This window comes from Poecilia mexicana, unplaced genomic scaffold (genome assembly GCF_051168715.1).
Source record: "Poecilia mexicana isolate PSO_F unplaced genomic scaffold, ASM5116871v1 scaffold_17, whole genome shotgun sequence".
In the NCBI taxonomy this organism is placed as follows: Eukaryota; Metazoa; Chordata; class Actinopteri; order Cyprinodontiformes; family Poeciliidae; genus Poecilia; species Poecilia mexicana.
Window position 1 is genome coordinate 11,640,256 of NW_028263386.1, and position 27,678 is coordinate 11,667,933.

Consider the following 27,678-nt stretch of genomic DNA (forward strand, 5'->3'; position numbering starts at 1 on the left):
ACAAATGCAGAACATAGCGCCCCCCAGAGGAAATGTACATAAAGTTCCTAAAGTCAGATCTCAAGGGATGAGGTTTGTTCTACCGCAATAATTCACTTTCAGTTCGTTTCCTCATAAACCTGAAAGTTAACAGAAGTCTGCTGATTAAAGGATCTGATTTCACAAACATGTTTTCTTATGCATGTTTTTTTTTCAAGATTTTAACAATATATAAAAAACTAAAATCAAAATCGAAAAGCTTTTTGTTAATTTGTCTGACTTTGACACCGTGTAAAGAAATGCCTTTGTGCCCAGCAGGTTATGGTTCCAGCAGTTCTGTTGGAGGTCTGTGTTAAAAAGCTTGGCCTTTCCAGGAGACCGACCAATTTAAGTTCGTTATACCGATACTAGTGGTCAATTAACCAAACAGAATGATGTTAAGTTTGTTGATGGCTGCTAAAAGTATGTGGTTGACATCGAATGGCCCTTCATAGTAACCCTAACTAATAAGGTTTGACTAGATAAAACTAACATCTGCTCAAAGCACTGACCAAATATTAGTTTTATCACAACAATTACATCCCAGACACAATGAAAACAAGTAAACAAGATTTTATGATTTTATGGGATCCCCTCTCCCCCAGTTTTATATTTTACCCTCTAATACATTATAGAACATCTGCTCTAGGCTCACAAATAGGTTGGTTTTACTTCCACCTTCAAAGGAGGCAGACATATTTTTGTTATTTCAATCCAAGATCCATCAATAAATAAGTATTCGAAGTGTCTGCTTTGCGTCAGTGGTTTTCAGTTACACTGGGCTCAGTTGAACCTTGGTTTGGAACAGAAGGGATTAGGTAGCCGCCTTGTGAGCGGATCAGATTTTCAGGTCCACCTGCAGTGCTTTACCCCCTGCTGAACTCAGACCAGCTTCAGAAAATCAATTCAGTTTCTGCATGATAGTGGTGGATTTTAACCAGAAATCAACTAATCAAATTTTTTTAATGAACAGCAGCTAAATAGACACAGCAGCAATGTTTACAAACTGTGCAAGAAAAAAAAACAAAAAACTCGAGTCACTGTATTGTGACAAGAACAGTTCAAAAATGCCATTTCAGCTGTGTGTTGTTAATTTAACATGAAGAGCGGTGGACTTCTCGCAACCCTGGAGCAAATATTTTCACAATGAGGGTCACTTATGTGTGAGCTGGACTCAGGAAGGCCTGTCAATAGCCCCCTTTATGAGACAGTGAGGGGGAATTAGGCCCTCAATAGAGTGGGACTAAGCCATGTATGGTGTTGGTCCACCATCGGGCCGGCTTGTTTGTTTTGAAGGCAGCACGGGACTGCGGTGTTTACGTTGGATGTGTGTGAGGCTGAGGACAGATCCCACCTGGTGAGAAACTGACCTCTCAGATTGCATCAGAACAACAGGTGCAATCATTTCCAGTAAAATCCAAACGAATATGTCTGATGAAACCAATTCATGACTAAAGTTTTTTCTAAATGGTAAAACACCCGCAACCTCTGAAGATCTATAAATAAAAATATGTAATTGGCTGGTTGACCATAAAGTAAGAAAAAAAAAAGTTATTTCTTTAAAAATATAAACAGCAAACTCATTTTGAGATCTGTTTGTTCACGTTCTTCCTGATCTCTCACCTGATCCCAGGGTTTTCTTTTGAAAATGAGTTTCAAGTGTCACAGGAACACAGAAGCTTCTGAGAAAATATTTTAAAGCAAAATTCCAATTCTGTTTTTTTTTACCAGTAAAATTTTCTGATTTCATTTGTTTTTAATGAGAAAAATAATTAAAACTTATACTAAAATTAGTAGTCCTTGAAGACCGTTTTTTTTTTTTTTGCAATTTGTTACATCACAGCCACAAAGTTCAATGTACCGTATTTGAAAATTAGGTGATAGACCAATGCATAGTAGTGCATAAAGTTGAAAGAAAATAAGGCATGGCTTTCACTGAGCGATTACCTTAAAGAACCACGTTATGGTTTACGCCCATAAAAGCAGCTTTGGACATCTTAAAATTTACATTATTTCTTCTTTGTAAATTAGATCAGTAAATTCACAGAAATGAGAGCTTATGTGTATTTAAGCTCTCTAAACCTGGCACAGATTAATCTAGACTTTGACTTTGCCATTCTAACACGTGAGAACATTTTGATCTGGACCACTCCAGTGTACATTAGCCTATCTATTTAATCCTGTATTGAGCTCCATGCGTCTTCTCACCGAATCTGACCACCATCTCTGTCGCTGCTGAAGAAAAGCATCTCATGTTTTACCTAAAGGATGGTGATTCAGGGTGATACGTGCTGTTTCAAATGCAGGTCACAAGATTTTCAATAAGTAGTAGGAGCTCATGTCAAAAAAAAAAAGAAGAAATGCCACTGTCATGGGATTGATAAGCATTCATTCAGAGCCACATTGGAAGAGGTATGATTATGAAAGATGTGGGAAAAAATAACATTTCAGTTTGGCAGACAGACGTTTAGGACCGGTTCACCCTGAAGTTAGGCAACATAGTAACTGTTGTAGCTGAAAACTGACCTCATCAGGAGCTGGTTTGACAGGATTACTTAGTCTCCTTGGGAAAAAGCATCCAGTCAGATGTTACACGGATGTGATAAACATGAATGAATGTGTCTATTTTAGAATATTTGAGACATATGATAAACTCCTTTAAATCTTCACGTCTCAAGGATTTAAATCAGGGGTCCCCAAACTTTTTCCTGCGAGGGCCACATGACTGTTCCTTTTTCTGGTCGGGGGCCAGTCTTAGTTTTTCGAGAAAGAAACCTTAGAAAAGTTTTGTTGGAGGGGGGAGGGTGGAGGGAGAGTGAAACTGTGGACGGAGGGGGGGGGGGGGGGTTGATTACTGCCGACCACATATTCGCGTTTGTAGATAGATTTTTACCCAGAATGCAAATGGAAAACAACCGTGAGCAAAACGGTGACTGATACTGACTAGTATATATTCCATTGAGGGAAACTAAGTTTCATATCTGTTCAAGAGCCCCCCTGGTGGTTGAAGATAGATCCACATATATATGAAAAAAAACACTGAATGCTCTCTGGTATTGTTCAGGGGCTCGGACCAAATGAGGAGGCGGGCCAGATCCGGCCCCACGGGCGTAGCTTGGGGACCCCTGATTCAAATGAACAAAGTTCAGGTTGTGTGAATGGCCCTGACTGGGTTCCTGGATGCAACTACAAGTAAAGATGTGGTTTTGCCTTCATAAGTTATCTTCCATGTAGTTTTAGAACAATAGTTAGTCCACATATGTTTTTGTGTGTGTGTTCTAAAAAAATATTTTTGTTAGTTTTGATTTCTTTGTCGTTGGCTGCAGGAGATTTGTTAAGTTTTGTGGTCAAGTAATTTTCTCCAATGCTTTCTCTCCTGGTGAAATGCATTTTTCTTTTGTTTTCATTTCCAGGTAATGTTCTCTGTTTTTTTTTTTTTACTTGTCCACTGCTGTCTTTTCTCTCCCTGAATTTATGCAAAACCTTTTTCTTCCACCTTCAAAGAACCTCTAGACAGACGCATGTAAGTGAAGCTGAGCCCCTCTACTGTCTTACCCACTGATTTCAGATAAAGTTATATAGTCTTTCAGGGTTTTTTTTTTTGGATTCACTAAATGGATTAGCACATTCTTGACTCCCTGACATTTAAACTCTTCACACTATTAAAAAAATCACTGAGGGTGGGAGAGCAGATGCTCCTGGATGTTGGAAGGAAAAGATTAAACTGCAAAGAAGGAATCAAGCATTTGCTGAAGCTTTATCTAAACTTTAAATGGGCTCACTTTTAACATTGAGCAGTTTCTTATGTCCAACACCTTCCAACACTTTTTGAAAACCTGTCATTTCTCTGAACATCTAATGAGGGTTCATTCTATGAAGTAATATATAATTGTGAAGAGGAAGGCATATTATACATCCACGCTCTGTACCTGTATAGAGCAACACATAGAAAGATTTCCACACGTGCACATTAAGATTAAAGGGCCATTTAGAATGACCAGCTAAGCTAACCTGTTTATTTTGGGACTATGGGAGGAAGTCAGAGTACCCAGGGAGAACCCACACATGTACAGAGACAACATGCAAACTGCATGCAGATTCATACAGTTCGAAATGATATACAACTTTCATTTTTCAAAACTTCCTTTTATTGTGGTTAAGAATACTTGCAAGTGTTTTGGTGTATGTCTCTGTAACCTGTACACATCTACAGACTGAAATAATTTCCTGTTCTTTGTTTGCAAAGGACATGGTGCATATAAGCATTATATACATCATAAATATGTAAGATAAACTTCCACCTTCATCCAGCAAAATTAATCTTAGCATGGCATTATATTTACCTGCCTAATAATGATTAATCTTCAGCCCCAACTGAAGAGAGGCATTCTTGCAGCATGATGGTGCCGCTACTGTGCTTCACAGCTTGGGACCTTACGCTCAGGGAGATGCAAGTTTTCTGCCACACAAAATTTTGTAAGTAGACCAAAGTGTATATTGTATTTTTTCATATGGGGGACTAATGACGATAACTAGTGTGAATGCTGTTCCTCCACTTTTTTCGCAACTTATCCATATCTGCATACTTTGTGCTGTTTCAAGCATTCAGCTTTTCCCGTATTCTGTTAATTCAGGACATTATGACTACAATCTTTCGGTATAGTTAATGAAACATCCAGCTTTTTGTGATCATCTTGGTCCATATTGAAATGAATGGAACATCCCATAATTTCTAAAATAGTCTGACGACCTGCCAGTGATGGTCAACTTGCTTCTGACAGCATTTCATTGTTTCAATTACATATAATTCTTGACAAAAAAAAAAAAATAAAGTGCAGTGAAATGAGCACCAAAAAAAAAAAAAAAAAGAGTCTAGTTTGGATTGAACAAGCAAAGAATTATTTTTTTTTTATTTACAAACAAACAGGCTAAGCATGACACCCATGAGCCCTTACTCACAGAGTACTCTGAGTGCATCATACAACAATATCTTTGGGCTTGCAGACAGAAAGAAGCATTTTTATTTTACCTTAAAAACAACACAATCAATCTTTCTCTGATGAAAATCGCTTTTATGATCACTACACCTTAAAACACCATTTATCTGTATAGCAGCACCAAATAGCAGATTTTAGTTTACACTTCTAATGCAGTGACCTCTCTGGTAGTGCGCGAGACATTTTAAAGACTTATTAAAAACAGACCAGTAAAAGTAACTGTTACACAGCTGAAGTTGATTTAAAAAAAAAAAAAAAATTAATTGCACGTTTTAAAGCAACACATTTAAGTTAAAGCAAATGTTTGATCCGACTTTTCCGCTCTCCCTCGTTTTAAACGGATTCCTCACAGAGGTCATCAGCGGGCTAAAAACAAATGGCTCTTTATGCCTGTAGGAACCCCGGTGTCTTGTTCAAGGACACTTCAGCAGAGAACATGTATTTGCATCGTAACGCTTCCCCCCCACCCTCGACGTCCGAGCGCACCACTGCCAGTCCCGTCTGCTGGTTAATGGCATTTTTATCACGCGTTAACAGCTCCCGCAACAAAAGCACCGTAAACGTGCCAGCAATACACTCTAACATAGAGCACAGGAAATCTGACACTGATAAAAGCGTGTCTGGCCTCAGGGAGTCTGTAGCAAACATTTAAGTGGTAGAAAACGATCCGAACGGAAAGGAGGCCGCATCTTCTTTGCCCGTGTACAAATACTAAGAAATGTCCATGCAGGTTTCTCTGGCTAGAAAGTGTTCTGACAGGATCAAAGGTCCAATTAAATTACACACGTTTAGCTTATTGTTCTTCTGGGTTAGTTCCCGAGATGGGTAAGAAAATCTCGTGGTATGCCAAAAAGTGCACTTTCATTACAAACACTTGCAAAAAGATGAGTCACTCCCGAGGAATAACAGTCCTGCTACAAACAGCAGCTTTAAAAAAAAAAAAGGCTTTTGTTTGATATTTTAATGCAGCTGAAGAGGTAAGACAAGATTTATGAAGAAGCAAAACAATATAAAGAAATAAAAAATAAATGTTCTCCTAATCAACAAGAGAAAATGTATTTGAAGTAAAGCAGATGAGATACAAACCGGTAAGAAGTTCATGTAGTGATAGTAAGTATCAAAAAATAAAAATGAGTCTTTTTGGCGAATCATAGTGAAATGAGAGAATAGAAGGGTTTCATCTGTAGTGGTCACAAGGAGGAGAAGGATGAATCCTAGAGGGTTGGGGGGCGGGCGGATCAGGAGAACCCAGCTGCTGTCCTCCTGATGGTTTACCAATGCTAAGAGGTCTGCAGCAGGCGTCTGTAGTGAGGCATGATCTCGTGTTCAGGCAGGTGCAGGTTGAACTCCAGTGCTACCAAGACGGGAAACTCGAACGCTATCAGCTCTCTGCGGTTCACCCGGAATCGCTCCTCCAGTTTCTGCAGAGAGAATTGACACGAGAGGACACTCAAGTTGTGGATCTCTGTAGCTCCTCCAGCGTCACCACGGCCTTTATGGCAGATTCTCTCATTATTGTTGTCTTTGCCTGTCTGTCGGTTTAGGTGGGAGGTTTGCGGCTGTGCTCGTTTCAATTTTATTATGGACCCGTCTACTGTCTTAGACTAAATCTTGTATTTTAATTCCAGAAAGCTGTTAATAACCATTTTGAATCAAAAATGCAACAGCATTGAAAGTTCAGACCCTGGATATGTATAACACATTCTATTAATAGTCTATCCAGTTTTCTTTTCAGTTAACTAGCAGGAAAAAAAAATCAAATGTATTGTAAAGATGTTATTTGTAAGAATTTTGAAAGCCATGAATTCATTCAACTCCACAATTATGTACTACTTTGTGATGGCGTGTAGCTTTGGTTTCTAATCAAAACCCCCAGCGGTTTGGTCCTGCAACTTTAAAGTGTGGCTGAATCCACCAAGTTTGCTCAGAGTCCTGCTGTTGACCTAATTATCGGATTCAGTTCTAGGACACCTGCCCTCGATGACTGAAGTTCGCCACCCGTCCTCCAGTTCATAAAATGGCTAAATGTGATAAAGATCAACGGGGACTTTCATATTAAAAAATGTCCACATGGGAAACTCATCCTTAAAACCTCTACTTTTAATTCTCCCTGTTTGTGCACTACTTAGCTAGATTGAAATCGCAAATGCACGTCTTGCAGCAAACTAGTCACTTCTGCTAAGCTGGAGAAGGTTCAGAAACACCTTGGCTGACATACATCCGTCAGTATTTTTCCTTAAAATTTATAAAACCAGATGTTTCCATTCCTTTTCTGCTTGAGCTCTATAAAAAAAATTCTTACACTTATTACCCCCTTTAGACTTATTTCACCAAATAAATCAAAGTGAGCAATTTGTGCTCTACCCTCAGCTGCATCTGCCCGTACATGTTAGCTCCTGCTTTAGCTTGCTTTCTCCCATTAACTAGCCTGCAGCTGGTGATGCAACTGAATGCACTAAGCAGCCACCTCAGTGGACTTTATGATTGCAACTGCAAACATTTGTTTTCTGGTCGTATGGACGAGAACACCTACGTCGATAAGAAGCTTGACCTCGTGCTTCTTAAGATCACCGCCGATCTTGGCTGCCAGGAGGACGCAGGCTCCAGCGCAGAGTTTGCGGTTTTGTTTGTTCAGCTTGCCTTGAAGAACGAGTTTTTCGAAGTAGACGAAAGCCATGGCCACAGTCGGCTCCTCGTACCCGCATTCATCCTGGGCCAGTTTTTTTATCTCTCTTTTCAAGCTGTGAAAAAGTTTAAGTTTGACGGAGAGAAGGGTATAAGAAAAGCCAATACTGACTAAGATAAACTAGAAGTAACACATCCGACGCTCATCATGCTAATTTAACTTCAAATGCAAACTGAAAGAAAAAAAAAAAAAAAAAACTTAAATTCTTGACATTCTGGTTGTTTTACCTCCGTATCTTGCTTAGAGTGAGACGAATGTGGGGGAATTTCTCCTTGAAGGTCTCGTTCATGTCCTTCTTCAGGTCAAAGGGCTTGACGTATTCGATGACCGTGGTCTGGAAGGCCAAAGAAAAGAAACGGAGACGGTGTCACCCAGCGATCTTTGTGGATAACTCAACATGCTCACGTGTGAGTGTTGGATTTCAAGCACCGATGAAGAATCTCTGTGGATGCTGGCTTTATCCAGAACACTTAAAGGTCGATCTGGGACACTGATGTTTTAGTAATGTGAGAGAACCAATGAACATTTGACTGTTTCTGTTTGTTGATAAGAACCTTGTTTTATTTCCAGGATTTTCTTAAATCTTGTCAATGAAACAACAGGCCACATCAGCTGCTGAATGTTTGATATAATGAACACTGCTGTGCAAAAGTATCAATATCTCCACCCTTTTTTTTTAATTTTTTTTTTTTACTTTTTGTCACATTAGAGTCACAAACTTAAGATATTGGGAATTTTTGTTGTAGACAAACACAATTAAATGCAGAATTGTATAGTTAAAGGTAAATATGCATTTTTTTAATATTTTTTTTTTTACAAATAAGGATTTTGGGTTCCTATAACTTGTGTGAGAATCTTTAGCCTAATATTGAAAAACCAATAGAAATTCTTCAGCAACCATTTACTTCACACATAATTCAGTCCTCCTCCAATCTCCAAACCATGCTTTCCACTGTCTACCAAGCACCCCATGCTCTTGAAACAGAGAACGCTCTTGTTCCATTCCAGTAGTAAACACAATAGCCATTGTTGCTGGACGCTGGCTTTTGCTATCGAAGGAAGAGAAAGTGGCCTTGACTAACGTTATAATTATATCAGTCCTTGTTGTTCGTTCAGCAAGTCAGAGAAAAAATAATGCAAAGCAGGAAAATATGCGGAGGGAGTTTAGTCCTGTAATCCCTTTTCCACAATAAAACATCCGCTCTTTTATGAGGAAAAAAAAACCGGAGATGATCTGGTTCTTAAAGCCGCTAAACGATAGCAGAGATAAATTGTTCTATTTACTGCATTCCATTGGGTGGGAAACAGAATCACTGACCTTGATGATTAGAAATTGTCTGAAAATATTAAAAAAAAAAAAAGAAAAAAAGCTGATACTTTAAGTTGTTTTTTTAGGAATAAACTGCAGACAAATCTTTCCGGTGTTATTGTTCCTGGTGAAGACGGGGGATGCTGAGCACAAAAGGTCAAAAAATAACCGCAGTGGAATACTGAGGCTACGTGTCGAAGCGGAGACGAGCCTCTTCCTATTTGTTTTGAATGAAAACAGCCTTCCCAACCCGCTCGGAGGCTGTTGTTGTTGCTGCTGCTGCTGCTTGTAGTGACGTAGCATCGTCTCACCATGTAAGAGGGAAAGATGAGCACTCTCTTGTGCTTTCCACAGGGCCACTGAGGGTCATCCAGCAGGTTGGGGTCATACTCGCGAAAGTCTCCGAAGTCGTTCCCTGCAGCGAGGACCAACAAACAAAAACCACGTGAGCTTAAAGCCGGAGTTTGCGTGTGAACGGCTTCCTTTAAAAAGTGCCTAAGTTCACTCGCCTGTGTCTAAGCTGCTCTGGTTGCTGTTGGCTCTGCCCAGGCTGAGGCTGCGGTGGCTCGCGTTCCGAGACTGAGAGAAGGACGAGGTGGAGTCAATGGTGTTCCTTCGACCGCCCAGAACGTTGGTGGGATACAGGAACTGGGTGTACGAAACGGTCTGCAAACAAAAGAGTGTTTTTCTGAGTAAGAAAGTACCAAAAGGTTTCTGAGGTGGAATGCTAAACTCCAGACATCCCAGCCTATTTATATACCAGAGAAATTTGTTTTCAATGCTGTAGAGAAAAAAAAAACAGCATTGAATAGATAGGCACACCAGATCAAGCTCCCATGATGTTTTGGTCCCACAAAACGTCTTCAGACTAACAGTAGTGTGCTTGAAATGTCACGCATGTTAAAATCTTATTTTATGATTTGTACAGTAGATATTTATGATCTGATCCAGGGGATTTTTGAATGTGCATATCGCTTAAATGATATTCAAAATTATTTAAGCGATATTTTGCACAACATCGCTTTTTGATATACAGTCCATACATTTGATATTATGTACATTCATACGCATATGATGCAACATAATACAGTATCAAAAAGGTTTATTTACAGTTTGTCCTGAAATGCATTCATCCCATTTACACCCGGCTTTACATCAGTATGTCCGGGTAGCTAGGTCATTTATTTAAAATATCTACATGAAACATCCCTCAAGTGCATCCATACCATCTAAACTTTTTTACACTTTGTTCATTTACAACCACAAACTGAGATAACTTTTTATTTTTTTTAATTGCCAGACTACAAACAGTTGCTGCCCATAAGTCCATCCTTCAACAGCGGCTTTGTCTTGAAGGTCATGTTTGTGTCAGGTAGATTTTATTAGGCTGAATACAGATGCAAGCTACAGTGAACATTTCTTAAAAAACAAGAAAAAATACTTTGTGTTGGTCTATAACCCAGGATCTCACTAAAATTATTAAGGTTTATGGTTGTAAGGTGACAAAATGAAAAAAAACCAAAAAAAAAACAACAACATGTAGGGTGTATGAAAGCTTTTGCACATACTTCAAAATATTGGATACCTTCTAATCCAAGTTAAGAAGACAAGTTTGATCTTCGCAGATCTTTGCTGGTTTCTCACCTTTCCATCTGCTCCCAACTCCACTCCCTCCAGTCCAATCACCATTTCCTTGGCACTTACGCCTCCTGACGGGTGACGCTGACGCCCTTCCGCCCTTATGTCCCTAGTGAGGACAAGAGTTTTAGAACTCAAACCAAACAAATTGTGCTGCAGCTTCGTTCAACCCCCACGCTCCCTCCCTCCCGTTTTAGCCCTGCTCCGTCTCATCTTCCTTACACACTCAAGTTCTGCTTTACACATACAGACCCGGTATCGATCTGCGCTCATCGGCCGGCCTAGTTTCTGTTAACGGCTCGTGTTTTCAGGAGCTTCTCTGAGCACTCTTAAATAAATTGTGCCCTGGGGAGGCAGGATGGAGGAGAAAACTGAGCCAAACTCTGTCAGCTGCTGCCTCTCCCAAGCCTGAGACGCCATACTGATGCGGGAGTGTGTCCTAAAACAGATGGCTGCAGAGCCAAATGTGTGTCAGTGGGGCAACGTGTGGGCAGGTTGAGACTGTACACATGCTGAATAAGCTAAATATTTCTGTGAAAAGATTGCGCACAACACACAATACCCATACCGATGTTTGTAAATACTTGTTTTACGGCCACACGCCGATGGAACAGATTTTTTTTTTTTTTGCTGGGCTTAAAATAATTAACTATTTATAGAAAAGCAACTGCAGTTTTTTCAATAAGTATATTTTTTATTATTTCCAAGTAAGTTGTTCGATTACAAACTAATAATAAATAGCTTCTTAACTAGGCAATGAATCACTCTTACTTTTGGTATCCAAAGCAAACAAACAGCCCATGCCTACGGCCAAAATAATTTTTCGCTAATGTTAAGCACAAATGCACTTCGACAGCCAAAGAGACGTGCTAACACCGTCCTGTTTGTCTTCTGACCCCTTATCGTCCCTGGTTCAGTCTCGCTTTCTGTTTAACTCTGTATCCATATGCACACACATAAATCCTGTGTTTTGGCGACACACGGCATCTAATCAGTCGCAATAAAAACTGTGTTATCAGGCAGACAAGCAGGGCAAGGCACAATGTTGACACGTCGCAGGAAAGGAGATCCCAGTGCAGCATGGCAGCTTTAACCAAATAATAAAAAAAAGAATGTGGAAAAAGATGAATGGATACAAGCAAGAACAAGGATAAAGACGGAAAACAGAAAAAAGTTTCTCCTTTGTTAATCTGAGAACGAACAATGAATTAATGAGAAGAAAAAGTTATTCAGCAACATGCACGGATCTCAGGCTTTATGTAATCTGTTTGTTGGTGTTTCAGTTCTTATCATGTTGCAAAATCACAAGAAAGGTAATAAAAATCTCAAGCTATTAGATATCTCAATAAACACTTTACAATCTAAAGAAACTCTAACATATAGAGTAGTCACAACCCCCCCAATTACAGGAGATTTGAGCTTCTTCAACTTCACCTGTAAGAGCGTTTATTGCCAACATCTGTACAAGTTTAAGGCTTTTACATAGGATTACATTTCCACCACAGCCCACAACCAACATCATAGCCCAACGACCCAGAGCATGAAAACATGATTAAGAATATGTGGTTTCATAATCCCATTAAACATAAATATTCGATTCCCCTCAGCTCAACTTAAAACTTGATCTTTATTTATTCGTCATTTTCTTATAAGAACAGACAGACTCTTGATCTAAGGAGTTCAGTTCAGTTCAGTTTTGTATGTTGTTCTGCCATCATTTTCCCCAAATGCAGACCGTTACAAGCAACCTATCTCATCTAAGCAGGGGCTTGTAAATTCTGCCAGTATGGGGTTGTGGCCAAGTCACTGACTTGGTGAAATGGTCTGGACTTCGTTAGATAGAAAGAAAACTTAAAAAAAAACTACCTTTCATAGCATTAACATAAAAAATTAAGATCAAAACGTAATATATTATATACTAGCAGAAAGGCAATGCTAAAATTATATAGCAAAGTAGTCTTACGGCTGTAATTTTAGCTATAATTTAATTGACTGTTCATGTAAACAGTTGATTTTGAAATAGTTTTGTTGCTGTAAGAGAAGGAAAAGCTTAGAAGCTCTTTTTCAGCCAGCTGACCAACAGTGTGCAGCAAAGTATTGGGGGGGGGGCGGGGGCAGTTCATGTTGCCATGCACATACAGCCAGAGACAGCTCTTGTTCTTCCAGCACTGTCTGTCTTTTGACCAGAAGAGCAGTAGATTTTTGTAACCAGAACTTTAGAACCCTGATGATGAAGTTTACCTGCAAAAGCCTACGTAACTATATTTAAAGACATGCTTTTAAGAGGCAATAATTTCAACTGTTTAATAGCTAAAATATTTTTTTTACTCAGGCAGGGAGGAAGATACAAGCCCAGTTAGCATAAATATTTTTTCTAAGCTAGCAGAAATGATGTCAGTACAGCAGACTTTTCCAGCCGCTAAACTTAGCGCACAAATCATTGATTTCAATACGGCTTTTCTATGATACATAGATGCAAGCTCAAACGGAAAGGGTGAATGAAATAATCAAATTTATGGTAAGAACTTAATTACAAAATGTGAGGAGGACATGCTGATCTTCAGTAGAGCTCTTTTTGGAGTTCATTTTTACCGCAACATGAAAGCAAATATTCAGAGAAGATGGGTTGGTGTTAAATCTCAATCAACATTTTCAACCGAGTTGTCTGATGCAGTTCTGTTCAGCACAAAACAAGCAGCAGACGTCTAACTGAAAACTGCCAGTGTGCCTCAAAACGCAGCCAAATGTGCACACTGACAGAGCACAGGGGGCTTATTAACCTTTGACCCTGCCACTGACTGGCTGGTTTAGGACATTCCACAAATACTCTGAGCCTGTTGTGCTCTGCGCTAAACCTCAGCATGGAGCTTTTCTTTCGGTGCATTGTATTCTCGGTTGTTTACCTGCCCTGTTTCCCTTTCCGCTTCCTCTAAACCGTGTCACCAGATAGGGGTCAGAACCAGTTTTGCAATACAACCGATCTCTATGCAAACCAGGTAGAACCCCTTTATATTGAATTCTAAAAACAGAAATGTGTTAGCTAGAAATCAGCTCTTCTATACAGCGGAGATCTCAAAATTGGTAGAGAAGAAACAAACAAAAAAAAAAGCATGGCTTAAAATTAAGCCAACTAATAATGCAGTATTATTGTTTCAGGCTTAAAAGGACTACATCTAAGAGGAGCTATTACCACAGGAATGGTAAACAGGATGGACAGCAAAGCCAGCTATGGACAAAAATAATGTGTGGGGGGGAGGAAGGATGAGTGCCCACAAGCCACCAGAGCAATTATGACAAAAAGCAACAGAGGCAACAAGCAGAAAAGCTATTGAGTCTATTAATACTTACACATGTATGCACACAATTAAGCCCTTAAAGCCATTTTTCAGCCCACTTTTTATTTATGACACCATCATGATAAAAAAAAATGCATTGGCCAAAATCAAGCTTTGAAGGGAGAGCGTGTCGACAAAGGAGAAGTATGGGGGAAAAAAAGGAAAGAGGGAGCACAGGGTGGGCGGAGTCATAAAAAGTACGGCATGCCGTCTGATACATACCCTGCTTGGCTACAATCTTGATAGGGCAGGACAGAAAATACACTATAGAAGGATCTTCTGCCACTGATAAGGACTATCCTATGAAAAAGAAAATGGTGAACAAGCTAATGAGCATCTATCTGGTGAAGATCCACAGGTTGAAGTTGGAGAGAGATGGCAGGTAAAACTTCAGAGTAAAGAGAAGATTGGAAACCTTCGTTGTGAAACTTTGGTATGTGACGTGTGCAAAAGCTTTGCATCACTACTAGTTCTCAATATTTCACTTCTAATGAGAAATAATACTTAATACTTTACTGTTTTACAGTAATCAACAAATCTTCAGACCCAATAAGCCAGATGCAAAAAAAATGGTTTGTTGAAAACAAGTCCCCATACCTGACATAGTCAGAGAAATGCTGTCATTAAGTTGCTTGAAACATAATTCAAGAACAAACGGTACATACAATGAAAAAGTTAGCTACTGCTGAGTGTATGCAATACAGAAAATGTCAAAGACATTTTAACTTAGATGTTTTATGGCTATCCCTGAAAATGCTAGAGACTCAAAAACAAAGATGATGCTATTTTGGAAAAAATAACACTATTCCTACCCCAACACTGGGCTTTTAACAGCATGATGTGCCATATTCTGGAATCTCTTCCAAAATATACTCTATACAATGGGTATCTTTAAGCGTTGCGATGAAGAATTTGATGCCTATTGGTTCCTGTGCGTCTCAATCCAATCCCTAGAAGTGAAACGGTGTTCAGATCGGGACATTTCTAAACGACCTGCACAGAGAGTCACTCAGTAAATTCATCTTTTTGTACCCGTCACTGGTGTTTGGTCTGCAGTGTTCTGCCAGTTCCCCCTGATAAAAGACTTGCTTCAAGTGCACTTTATAAATAATATTTTTCAAAGTTTATGACATAAACTTTTGGCCCTTTGGTGAAACAGAAACATTGGTAGCACTGCCAACCAGTTATTAGGTTTGGGGATAATTCGTTTTCCACATTAGGCCAACCAGAATTGGACTCAAGTTATCTTCTTCAGATATTAAAAGCTGAAACTTATAAGTGAGAAAAAAAAATTAAAAACAAAAACCTGTAAATGGGAGAAAATGCTTTTTAACTACATTGTATGCAAGTAATAAATGGTTTAAACAAACAGCATTTCCCTGAAAATTGTCATACATGAGGACTGTAACAAAAATAAATGAAAAAAAGAGAAAACATCTTCAGAGAAGCAAAATTGTTGCTTAAAGACTTTATATGGCAAGTCAGTAAATAGAAAGAAACATGATGCATTTTTCCAATGACTTATTATTCCCATTAAACGCTGACCAAAATGTTTAAAAACATGTGAAAAGCTTACTTGAAGAATTTCTTCTCATAGACATAAGGTCAGTCTATCAAATAAAATCCAGTCCGTAAACAACACCAGTACCAAGTTGCCAACTTCTTTGGCACATTAATTAACACTAAGCATAATTGGGCAAGAATGAGTTCATCTTAAAAAATACAATCAAAGTCACCGTCTTTTCTAACAAGCTGTGGACAAGATTGCTCCCTTCGTATAAGCCAAATGTTCAACAATGCTCTAAAGAAAAAAGAACATAAACTATTTGGATGAAAGACCAGCATTCAACCAGATCTCAAATCTTCTTGAGACTATCTGACCAGCAATAAAATACTGAAAGTCTCTGAAATAGTACGAGTCAGTACTCGTTTGAAGATCAGCAGAATTTGTTTGACGTGAAGGATTTCTGTGCTGCAAACATGCTTATGAGAACTGTGATACTAATATGTGATTCAGCATTCAGTAGTGAGACATATTGTGTGGTTTTAAAGAACACTCAAAAGTGATCAAGATTTAAAAAAAAAAAAAAAAAAAAAAGTTCATTGGATTACATAAATGAACAACCGGATGGGATTTCCAGTTTTGTTTAAGAGTCAGAGCACCATGCTGTGAATGGACCGGGCCTGTAATGCAAGAAAAAAAAAAAAAAAAAAAAAAAAAAAAAGAACAAGCTGCACTTCATAGACTGAGGCAGCCTGCCATCATTAAGTGAGAACTCTGCATTGACTGGAGGACGCCTCTGTTTGACTTCATACCTTCCATTGTGCATATCGTGTTGCCGCATGTTCTTTATGAAGTGGATCTTCTTGAAGCTCTTTGGTCGGGGTGAACCCGAAAGGGTTCGGCATCTAAAGCACAAAACAAACATAACAGTCGAACAGGAAAAAGGAAAAAGTGGAAGGCATTTCTCAAGTTAATGTGGGGGACTTTTGCTTGTACCTGCGTAATGGAGCATTTTCCTCAATGTCTTCTAGAGTTTCTAGTGAAGAGCGCTGAGAGATGAGTCTCCTCCTGTGAAAACAGGCAGAAATACCTTAAACTTAAGAGGATGTGAAGTAAATTCCCTCCCATCGTATTAACACAGAACAAATTAGATTTTGTGGAATAGCTCCAGCAAAATGACTACAAATATGACACAACTGACACGGCAAAGAAACTTAACTGAAGGCCAAACAATGTCGAATGCACCATAAAATGTTTTAGAAGCTAAAGAAGCAGTAAGGAGCCAACTCATTAAGAAACAAAAAACATTCCCAAACATCAGTTGTTGGCCAGAAGCAAACTTTTCAAGAAATCCTGGTTGAGCTAGAAATAATAATTTTATTTTTCAGTAGCTAGATTTTCAACTCACAATCTGGGACCCATCTCTGCCCCGGAACCAAAGACGAAAAACTGTCACAATCTTCAAATATCTGTTTATTTATTAAAGTTATGTTGTTAACATAACATTCACCAAATAATTACATATTATAAATCATGCATCTCAAACTCAGATATGAGTCTTTACATTTCTTTTCATTTTTCCAACAAAAACCAAAACATAGGGAAATTTCAAAACATACATTTAATAAATCAGAATATGCTCCAAAGAACTGAATTGAAAGATTAAAGCCAACTCTTCAAAAGAACAAAAGGAAATGACCCGCTGAAATAATTAATTTTCTAATATATTGAACATGATTGTACATAACACTTGGCACTAATAGATGCATATTGACATGTGAAGGTGGCTTCGTGTTCAACTAAAGCTCCACGATACAAAGAAAAGAAATGATTGTTTTAAAAACACAACGCAATATTAATTATGACTATCAAATGTTCTTCCTCCTTCTTGTTTTCCACAACATCACATTTTCTCCATCACTCTTTGTGAGCAGAAGCATTTTTGTTGACAGAATTTGAGGATCAAGTTTCAGCATCACAGAGCGACAAGCCTATTATTACCAAATGATCGTAAATATAAAATGACCGCAAAATGGATGTTTTGATAAAAGTTACATTTAGAGATATTGTGAAAATTAAACTAAAAGCAAAACAAAGCCAATATTCCTGAATTCATGGTCAGTTTCAGGTAGAGCTACACCAGGCTAATTGCCTTTAATTGTTTGCTATGTTGGTAGACAGATATCTTTGTTAAAAAGTCATAGCTTAGAATGTGACTAAACGCTCTCACGTAAAAAGTTAAAAGACAAATAATGACTGTTGATTAATACTAAGACTATCATGTCTGCCATCTGTTACATCAGCACTGTGTGCTTTTGTGGTCAGTGATCTCCTCAGTCTCATAAAGAGCACATAGTATTTCCCAGGACCAGAGCTGCTAAGAGGATAACGAGCTGGCTCCACGAGCCTTTTGTGTAACACATTTGGTCACAGATGGCCTTTATTTCACACTTTAGCTGCTTGACTAAATTCTGCTGCCGCAACGCTTTCAGTATGTGATCAGCTGCCAATTTCAGAAAATAAAACCCACATGTGAAAGCTAAGTATCCCAAAGCAGTTCCAAAATTAGGTTATAATTGCACGATTAGCGTCACAAAAACAATGCTGTCTAACGATTTAGTCGGACTCAAAGGTTTTACAACCCCCCCCACCCCCCCAAAATTTAAATGGTGAGAAGTTAACCCGTTAATGATCTAAAGAACTGAAATACTACATTTTTCTTCTGACTTCGGTGAGAACAACAGAACTGAAGAGACATCCACTGGGACTCTGCTTATGCGTCATAATAGAAGAGGGCCTGGCCTGACCTCTGACCCAGGGTTGAAGGAGAATGATCATGTGATTTATGGCCAGTCTTTAATCATCCTCCTCTCAGACACGGACAGGCAAAGTAATGATCCATGGCTGCAGCCTTCCTCACGGGGCATGCTTTCTTTCACTGAATCACTTTAATTATGGAATTGCCTAATCTTCCAAAAAGCCACTGGAGCCATTTTAAATGATCCTTAGCTTGGTATTTTGCAATGCATTTATAACTAAACAGTGACATTTTCTCAATTGCTACACAGTTTGTTGCTTTGGTATTTTAACTTTTATCTCTGGATTCCTGCAGCCTCAGGATTAAGGACATGTGGGTTTGCTTAATCAATGTATGATTAAGCAAATGTTTCTTCTAAGAAAATTTTGCAATATCTGTTGCATGCACAAAAAGCTAATTTTGTTCCTGTTTGTCTAACTGGTTTGTTGCTCTCAGTATCACAGAGATAAGGAGAGATAGGTGAATTTCCCATTTAAAAGTTTACCGTCAAGCTAACATGACAATGGTTGGTTTTTAAACAATCATGTTGAATATTTGAAAAAGACCCTTGCAGATCGATTACAGGTTATAATATGATTTATCAGCTTTGTTACTGGGTAACTTTTGACCAACTGAAGTAGACTTTAATACTACATTAAATCAGATTGGAACACCACATACGATTTAATCTGTTCGTATGTTTGCACTGTAGTTATATAAATCTGATTTATTGTATATTTTTGTGTAATCAGAAATGAATTCACTCTGTTCCTCCAGTAAATTGCTTTGAAATTCAGTGTTTTATAGATAAACTTAATTGTAAAGCTAGTTGGCGTGGGAGTTACTTTAGTTGAAATGGTTATCTTGCTGAATTTTAAATATGCAGACTTTCCGCATGTACACATGGCATATATTGTATTCATTTTAAAGTAATATCAGACTGGGGACTCTGCAAATGCCTCATCTTAGGTGACAAAAACCGATCTTGATAGGAAATGGTTGCAACAAATAGTCTCTTCTGTGAGACATTTTGTCCACTTCCAATTCAAATCTCTGTAAATAGAAAACTTTGAAAAGCTATTCTCTAGCAAGCCGACCGTGATGTTTCGTGTTTGCTTTGTCGCAACTCCAGCTTTCATATTTGAACTCTGATCCAACCACTGTGGATGAACAGCTGGTGTTCTTGATGCAAAAGATGTTTTCTTGGCCAGCAGAAGTCCTGGAGACAAAAAACAACAGCATGGCCACTCATTCATTCTCAACACAAGGGTCTAAGAGCAAGGGTCAGAACAATCAGTGTCTAGCCCTTCAGTTAGACATTAACTGGTTTGAGTACGGCGCTTCAAAAATGGCTTGTAGCCTCCAGTCTCTTTTAAACAGTCCCTGTTATTGTTGCCCAAGGTAATTTTGTCCATGCATGACCTCAATTCATGCAGCGTTACATCAGTTCTGCTGTGAATGCAATGAAATTATCTTGTAATAAAATGTGCATAAGAGGGATTTCCAATCCTGCTCAGTGGTGAGCAGGAGGTGAGTGTAGAGTTATAAAACAACAGAGGGCTGGAAGTGGAGATTAGAAGGTTTCACACGTACGACCTGTTGGCAGCTTGCCACAGGACACAGTCTTCCATTTTGCAACAGAGTAAAAGTAAATGTTAAGGTCTGGATTTATTCACACATAGAAGGCCCTGCCCAGGGGGAAGAGGGGTTTGATTATCTGATGAGAGGACAAAAAAAAAAAATAATCCAAGGGAGTTGAGCCTCTCTGATCCTCGAAAGGACCGGAACAAATGGGATACATGAGGCAACTTAAAAAAATAATTGGGCACAAAAGACGATAAGGAAAGTTCATTATAGCGTCTTATAACATCCACAACTGAAACTGTTAGTGGAGACAAAAAAAAAAAAAAAAAAAACGAATGAAGTGAAAGTGTGATTGCTTTGAGATAAATGGATGTACTCAAATAAAAAAAAGCATGACATGAATAATATAATTTAAAAATAATGGAAGCAAAATGTATTTCCTTTAAAATTCTCTTTTAGTGTTTTTAAATAGACAATGTACATTAACAAACATAACATTTGGACTGAAAAAGGACTATTATGTGTCGACTGACATTTATTAATTTCATTTGAAAATAATGTTATCAGATTTTTTTATTATTATTATTATTTTAACCACTAAATAAAAACCCTTCATCAAAGTAAAATTTTTAAAATGTTGATGGGAATTAAAAAAATAATAATAATAAAATCTTGATATCTGGGAAAAATTGAAAAAAATAATACTTTTGTGAGTAGGACCATATATGACCAATATTTTGACACAGTTGGAGCCACAAAAGACATTTAGGCATTGATGTTTATGAAAATAACAAATCAGCGATTATCCATCTAAAAAAAGAAAACCGGCTCCAATTTTTACATGAAGTTCTGTAGAGAAGTGGAGGGGATTCCTTGGGTCTGAGGCATGTAGTTCAAATCACTTAAGAGTTTTATTTCAAATTCACACCATGTGAAAGGGGAACATTTTTCCTACATTTTGCTGAATAAATTATTGATGTGTTGTTGATGGTCTGGCGACAATAAGAACTTGCTTGCAAAATGTGTGGAATGTTGGAACTCAGCTAAACAGTAGAGTGGCAGGAAAAAGTCGCATGTGATGGGAAAATGAAACTGATTTTATAAAATAGCAAAATATGTTAAAAAATTAAATCGCTTAGTAATTGTTTTTGATCCGTTTAAAGTACAAATTGTGCTTCCGCATAAAGTTATGAAGAAGTAGTTAACTTTCAAAGTGAGCAGTGTCTCGGAATGATCTGAAATTTTTTTTATGAGAAAAAGTTTTTTAAGAATGTAAAAGAAAACGTATAAAGTTAAAGCATATATTTATTTAATAAGAGGAATATTGTAGAAGCTAAATGGTTAAAAAGCACAAACTATGAGAAATGAGTTAGTGATAAAGCAAAAATAAAACTACAATAATTCACACATTCAAAAAAAAAAAAAAAAGTTTATAGTTAAACACATGCTGGACCTTGTTACACTGTCTCATATTCAGCTCCTTGGGGACTTTCTGACCATATGTTTCACAGCCCAGACACTGCAAGACACTCTGAAGGAAAATAAAGCCTTCTTATATAACTCTGTGATTATGCCAACCATGACCTCACCACGCAACAATCGACCTCATAACCAAAGGTATGTGACCTAATCACACAAAACATGAGCGGACTATTATGTTGGCTCATACTCCCTCGTTTCCAGCCAGCTTGTTAAATCACTGAAAGTACAAGTTTCTGGATTGCTGCTGTTTGGTGTGAATGAAATTAAAACAGGATGCGAGAAGCTTTTGTCTGACTGTGATGCAGGAGTAAAAGACAAATAGCGATAATTGTTCTACACCTCCAGCATACAGCACCAGATGGAAGAATGGGGTGCTATATTTAAAGCTCGGCTCACCAATTTATGATGAATATATACTGAAGAGTGTAAAGAACATAAAGTTAATCATCATATTTCCACATTAGATTCTGAGGGTTTGAAGAAGCCCCTGGCCTCTAGGTGAATCTATTCTGGAGACACATCTGAGCCTCTGCGACTTCCTGAATGGGAGCAGGACTCGAGGCCAAAATCTCTGAAGGGAGAGTGTGTCTCTAATTCCTCAGAGGGAGGAAGCGGAGAGCAGAAAATACAGAGCCAGGCTGCTTCTCAGAAAGCATGGGCATCCTGCCTCTCCCAGCCAGGGACCTCTCGTCATGTTTCCACCAGCTGCCCAGGGAAAAACAAACCCGGCACTGTGTGGAGAGCGCTCGTCTGTTCACGCACCCGTAGAACGCGGTCGAACTCCCACAGCAGGTTACTCATTTCTTGGCATTAGAATTCCTTTTATGCGAATGTCCTTCAAAAGCAGGACACGGTCAAGAGTTTAGCAACTGCATACTGAATTTATTAATGGAGCAACTGAGGTTGTTGCGGGGTGAGAGTAGTAGGGTTGGCAAAATCCAGGTCTCCGTTAAGGATATCTTGTCTCGTAAAATTCTACTTGAATTTTTTATTTTATTTTATTTTTTTAAAGTAAGCATAAATGTAGTTTCAGCTTAAATAAAAGTTATTCTTCTGCAAGGTTTAGGGGTCATAATGGACACTGGGAAATGTTTTATAGGCTACATGGACAACTATCAATCCTGAGATTTCTGGTAAGGCATTTAGTTTTAATTTGTTTTCTTAATCTTTGTTTCAATAGACATTTAAAGTTAAAATTCATGAATACTGTAGTCCTCGTAAAAGCTTACTAGTTGTCTTTTACCAATCTATGGAAATATTACTGGCAATTTTGTCAAGGTGATTACACTTTGAAAAAATGATATGGTCACTTCAAAGTTCAAAGACAGATGCAACTGCAATAAGCGTAAATTCTGTATTCTTTGAAGGAGATAAGAGCTACAGTCTGGTTTACAATCCACTGTTGATCATTTCATAACACTCTGAAACTACTTAAATCTGCAGTATGTAATGTTTAGAAAAATATATTTTAACATATTTGTTAAAACTGTCACTACTTTGTGATAGTACACCACGAGGCAAATGATCCGTGAAAAAAAAAGCCGCATGCAGAAATGCACCGCTCCAGGTAAGAAACAACCAATCATGCCAGGAGGAAGGTCTTAGTGCCATCAATCACACTCATGTACATGCTGCTCCTCAATGTGCTAATGTGTGTGCGTGTGTGTGCTTTGTTGCCCTGTAAATTGTCTGGTGATCAGATGTATGTCAGAAGATAGGCAGCCCCCCTGCCAGGACAAGTGGGAATGGGAGGATGAATGGATGGAGACGTTCAACAACCTTATTGAATTCACCTTTTTTCCATGACATTATGCGTGTCCTGTGTGTCTTAGTTATATCACTGGACATCTGATTACATTGACTCTGCAACACTAGCTGTCAGTGAAAACAGAAGCCTGTCTATGACGCACCAGGTGGACATCTATAAGATATAGGGCAAAGGTTTTAGAGGACCAATATTTAAAGATATTTGTGTAGTTATTAGGGCAGTGGTGCAGTTGGTAGAGCTGTTGCCTTGCAGCAAGAAGGTTCTGGGTTCAATTCCCGGCCTCAGTCTTTCTGCATGGAGTTTGCATGTTCTTCCTGTGCATGCGTGGGTTTTCTCTGGGTACTCTGGTTTCCTCCTACAGTCCAAAAACATGAATGGCCTCTCCAAATTGCACCTAGGGGTGTGTGTGTGCATGGTTGTGTGTCCTGTCTGTCTCTGTGTTCCCTTGCGACAGACTGGCGACCTGTCCAGGGTGTACCCCACCTCTTTCCCAGAACGTTAGTTGGAGATAGGCACCAGCACCCCTCCCGACCCCACTAAGGGACAAGGGAGAAAAGAAAATGGATGGATGGGTGTAGTTATTATTGTACTAGGGTTAAGTTAATAACTTAACTGTAAGCTTTTTTAGAATGTGCACAAATTAAATTTTCTCCCTGCATCTTCTCACATTATTATTTCACATGGTGTGAATTTATTTCTATATCATTCATCTTACTTGATTGCATATATTCATTATGCATGAAGGAAGATAGTGTCCAGACAATATAAATGGTTTTAATTCCAGCTTCTTGCACTGATTTGTAAAAATAGATTCATGCAGTGTGGTACTTTGGTGAGAATCTCAGCCCACATCAAGATCTGAAAGATTCACCTCCTCACCATTTGCTCAAACCACTAAAGATGCATAAAAGCAAAAATGATGGCAAAAAAAAAAAAGCAGCGCTAGACTTTGGCAGCGTCCATCCTCCACTGTTCTCTGCACAAAAATGATGAAAATGTAAAGACTGCAAGCTGAAAAACTGCTCTTATCCAAAGTCATCTTTTGACAGCGATTTATTTCATGAGCTTTTGTTTCCTCATTAGCAGCATTTTCTGAGTCAGAACAACTGCAGAACGTTTAGGTATTTAGAGTTTTAAGCATATTTTCACCTCGGACTACAGCCTGATAGTTTGTGTAACTTCCACTCAGCCAAGAAAGGGAAATAACAGTTTACTGAGTGTTTCGCCATGAACCAGAGCTTCCTGAAGAAGTGTGGCAGAGACACCAGAGGGTGGAGAGGATCTAGCCAGATGGGTGGGGTGGGGGTTTGACCAGAGGGGCTCTGAATGGAAAAAAACTGAGGAGAAAGGAGATGAAAGCAGGCTGAGAGTCATTAGAGGACTGACATCTGTCTTGCTTTTGTGGTCAGCCGAGACCCTCCCTCAATCTGTCCTCGCCGCTCCAACACAAACATGAAGTAGACAAAAGGGGGCAAATAAGAGAGGCGCGTGAAACGGTTAGCCCCTGCTACACGTAGAGTTGGACAAGGGTGTAGAGTTACAGGATGTTTACGTCACACAGAGCAAAAAGCAAGTGTGTGCTAAGATGTACACACTGGGGAAACAAAAAAAAAAAAAGATGCACAGAAAGCAAAAGAGAACAAAATAAAACTGAAACCAGCTGATTCCCCGTGGAGCCAATGAAGTTTGGTGAGTCATGGCCATGACAGCACCTGCATGGAGTGCAGCTGAACTCTTGTCCTGCTGCGCTTTGTTGTGTCCAAGCCAAGTAGTGTGTTGACTGGAACTGAGTGCAACTTTTCGAAGCGGGTGACTGTACCAAATCTTCACGGAAACGGGTCAGAACGGTCGTTCATTCATGTGGAAAAGCAGGAAATGAAACAAGAATCGCTGAAAATTCCTTTGGTTTGTTACGGTTTCAAATGATCCGTCAGAAGATATTGTGATTCGGTTACAAAAGAGCCAACTTTAAATGTAAACCCATAAAATGAAACATTTATTTTTCACTACTTATCTTAGCCCCAAAGGTACTTGATGTCTCTTTGTTATGAGTTTTCTGTGTTTTCAGTTTGTCAAAGAAGGCAGACATCAGGTTTGTGAATGAACAATACCTCATTAGAACGTGTCTGTTTACGAGCATGGAAGTTAGTATATAATGAAAATATTACTTAAGATTAATTAATAATAGATTATTAGAGAAATTGTATGCTTTGACGTAGACGTAGAAATGACAGCTGATGTGACAACTGTCCAGATAGTAATCACAAACACCCGTCACCTGAATATTAAACCACAAGAGGTTATTGCTAAAGAAGTTGAATGTCCCCAGAGTGCTTTATTCAAGAAATGGAAAGTTAAACGGAAGGACAAAGTGTGGCACAAAAAGTTCAAAAGCAACATGGATAATCACAACCTGGATGTGATTGTGAAGCAAAGCACATTCAACAGTTTGGGGAAGATTCATGAGGCTTGGACTGCAGCTGCAGTCAGTCCTTCATTGAACTGTCATCATTTTTATATCTACTGTGTCACTTAAACGTTCGGTGTCTGTGTGTTTAGTTTTTTTTGCTCTAACACATGAAAATATTTGTTTTGATAAAAGTTTTGAAAATTTTGCAAACAAATTGTGTTTTTTACTATCAGGCAGACGTGATGGTGACATCATGGCAGACAGAGCGACTGTCTAACTGGGACCCCCTGAAAATAAAATTCTGCTATGGGCCCATGCAACCTTGGGAAAGCTTGTGCCTTTTTTAACACATGTGAGGATTACAGGTTGGAAACATCGTTTAAAATGATCAAGAAACTTTTCAGAGAAATATTATCAGACAGATTGCAGTGCATTTCGCAACACACCATAGAATGGTAAATTGTAATATTACATGAGATGACTTCAGTTGTCCAGCAAGAAGGAAATTTACACAAAAAAAAAAAATAAGAAAAATGTGTTATAGAAAAACTTGCACGAGTGACCTGAACTGAACTGAGAGAAATGTAATGTCGAAAACATGCAACAGTGATGCTATGGTAGATGGTGATTTCAACTGGATCACTATGTTAAATTTGGACCCATGCAACCTTGAGCCACTCTTGGAAAACATGCAATGGGACAATGCATTCATGCAAAGACACTTAAGAAGTTAGAAACACCAGTTGAGATGTGAGAATGCAGAATATTAAGTATTAAGCTAACAAACAAAATTTTGCAGGCGTGTTGCAAGGAATGTCTCCACACACCACTCAGTGCAGAAAAGCCACTATTTACATTTACCTTGACCTCTGCTGCTCTATCTGTCCGCCCTCCAGGCTGAAGCTCGGGGAGAACTGCCTGGAATAGGCGGCAGGAATGATTCCCTGAGTGTACGTCTGCAGCCTCCCTCTGGTTGCCACTGGGACCGCGGAGAAAGGCGAGTTGAACGTGGAGGGCATAAAAGCGTCGCCCTCCGTGTCTGCAGCCGCCGGGGCAGCGGCGGAACCCGTCCCACAGCTGCCCCAGCTGGCGAGCCGAGCCTGGGTTGCTAAAGCGAGCGCCTGGGTGGCCGTGGTCGCTGCAGCGGCAGCCGCAGAGGCAGCTGCAGCCTCGGCGGTGCCAGCAGCGCCATGCGCCCCGAAGGGCTCCAGAGAAACCAGGCTCTGTCTAGTCCGTGCTTCCAGCGAGTTATCCTCCTGGTTCTGATCGTCTGCATCGTCTTGCACGGGTCGGCCGTCTAAAGAAATGTTGCTGAGAAAGGACAGCGCTGCTTGCCTCCTCCTTGGGTCTATGCGTTTCCGTGTATGCTCAATGCTGGGGTGCTTTATCTGCTGAAGCGTGGCTGTGGATGTGTTGCTGCTCGTGGCAGCCGCCATGGTCCGCTCCCAGCGATCAGAGTGTCGATCTTACCTTGTGGACATGGATATTGTTCTGATCGTGTTTGTGTGGGTGAATGGAGGAGCCAGTCTTTTAAGTACATGCGTTTAACTGGGTGAAAACAGGGAGGTCACGTGTGTGCAGTATTGTGGCAGCACAGGGAAAATCTGGACCAATGAGCTTTGAGGAAGTCCAGTTTTTTTTTCTTTCTTTTTTTGTTACCTTTTCCTGACTGCTGAAGCTTCTCTGTTCTCTGACAGAGCATACCAAAATTACATGAACTTTATCAGGATATTTTCAAGCATGGATAAGATAGATAGATTTTCCTTCCTCATTAACAATTTAAGTCCACTCGTTTAAACAGTAAATCTTAAACACAAAGGTGATCAAACTTTCTTTTTTTTTTTTTTCCACTCAGGCTTGATTAAATATACCTTCTGCTTGCTTAATACCCACAAGGTACAGATGTTTGCACTGTGATCAATGGGCGCTGGCAGAATGGGGCCTGACTTAGTTTGTTTTTAGAAAATAGATCGTTTTCTGAATTGTGCGAGTCAGCATCTCTGGAGCAACTGCGCCATCTGTCTGCTTGACATGCTTTGTGTATGCAGTTTTTTTTCACTGGCTTCAATATGCCATCTAGTGGTACTATTTGCAAAGAGGTGTAGAGAAAATGTTAATGGATGAGCAAGGACGCTTCCAGAAAGTTTTGT

General features: G+C 39.2%; 1 protein-coding gene across 2 annotated transcripts; it reads right to left on the reverse strand.

Moving 5' to 3' along the window:
- Positions 1-4,894: 4,894 nt before the first annotated feature.
- Positions 4,895-27,678, reverse strand: cables1 (Cdk5 and Abl enzyme substrate 1). 2 transcript variants are annotated; one of them, XM_014998297.2, is made up of 10 exons: positions 26,390-27,678; positions 16,484-16,555; positions 16,300-16,392; positions 14,206-14,283; positions 10,655-10,757; positions 9,520-9,676; positions 9,322-9,425; positions 7,929-8,035; positions 7,549-7,756; positions 4,895-6,436 (listed from the first exon to the last, which is right to left on the reverse strand). In XM_014998297.2, exons 1-10 carry the CDS (start codon positions 26,962-26,964, stop codon positions 6,296-6,298), a joined length of 1,638 nt encoding a protein of 545 aa, XP_014853783.1. In that variant the 5' UTR covers positions 26,965-27,678; the 3' UTR covers positions 4,895-6,295. The 2 variants fall into 2 exon arrangements, with proteins under 2 accessions (XP_014853783.1, XP_014853784.1); XM_014998298.2 differs by lacking the exon at positions 14,206-14,283 and having other exon boundaries at positions 26,390-27,675.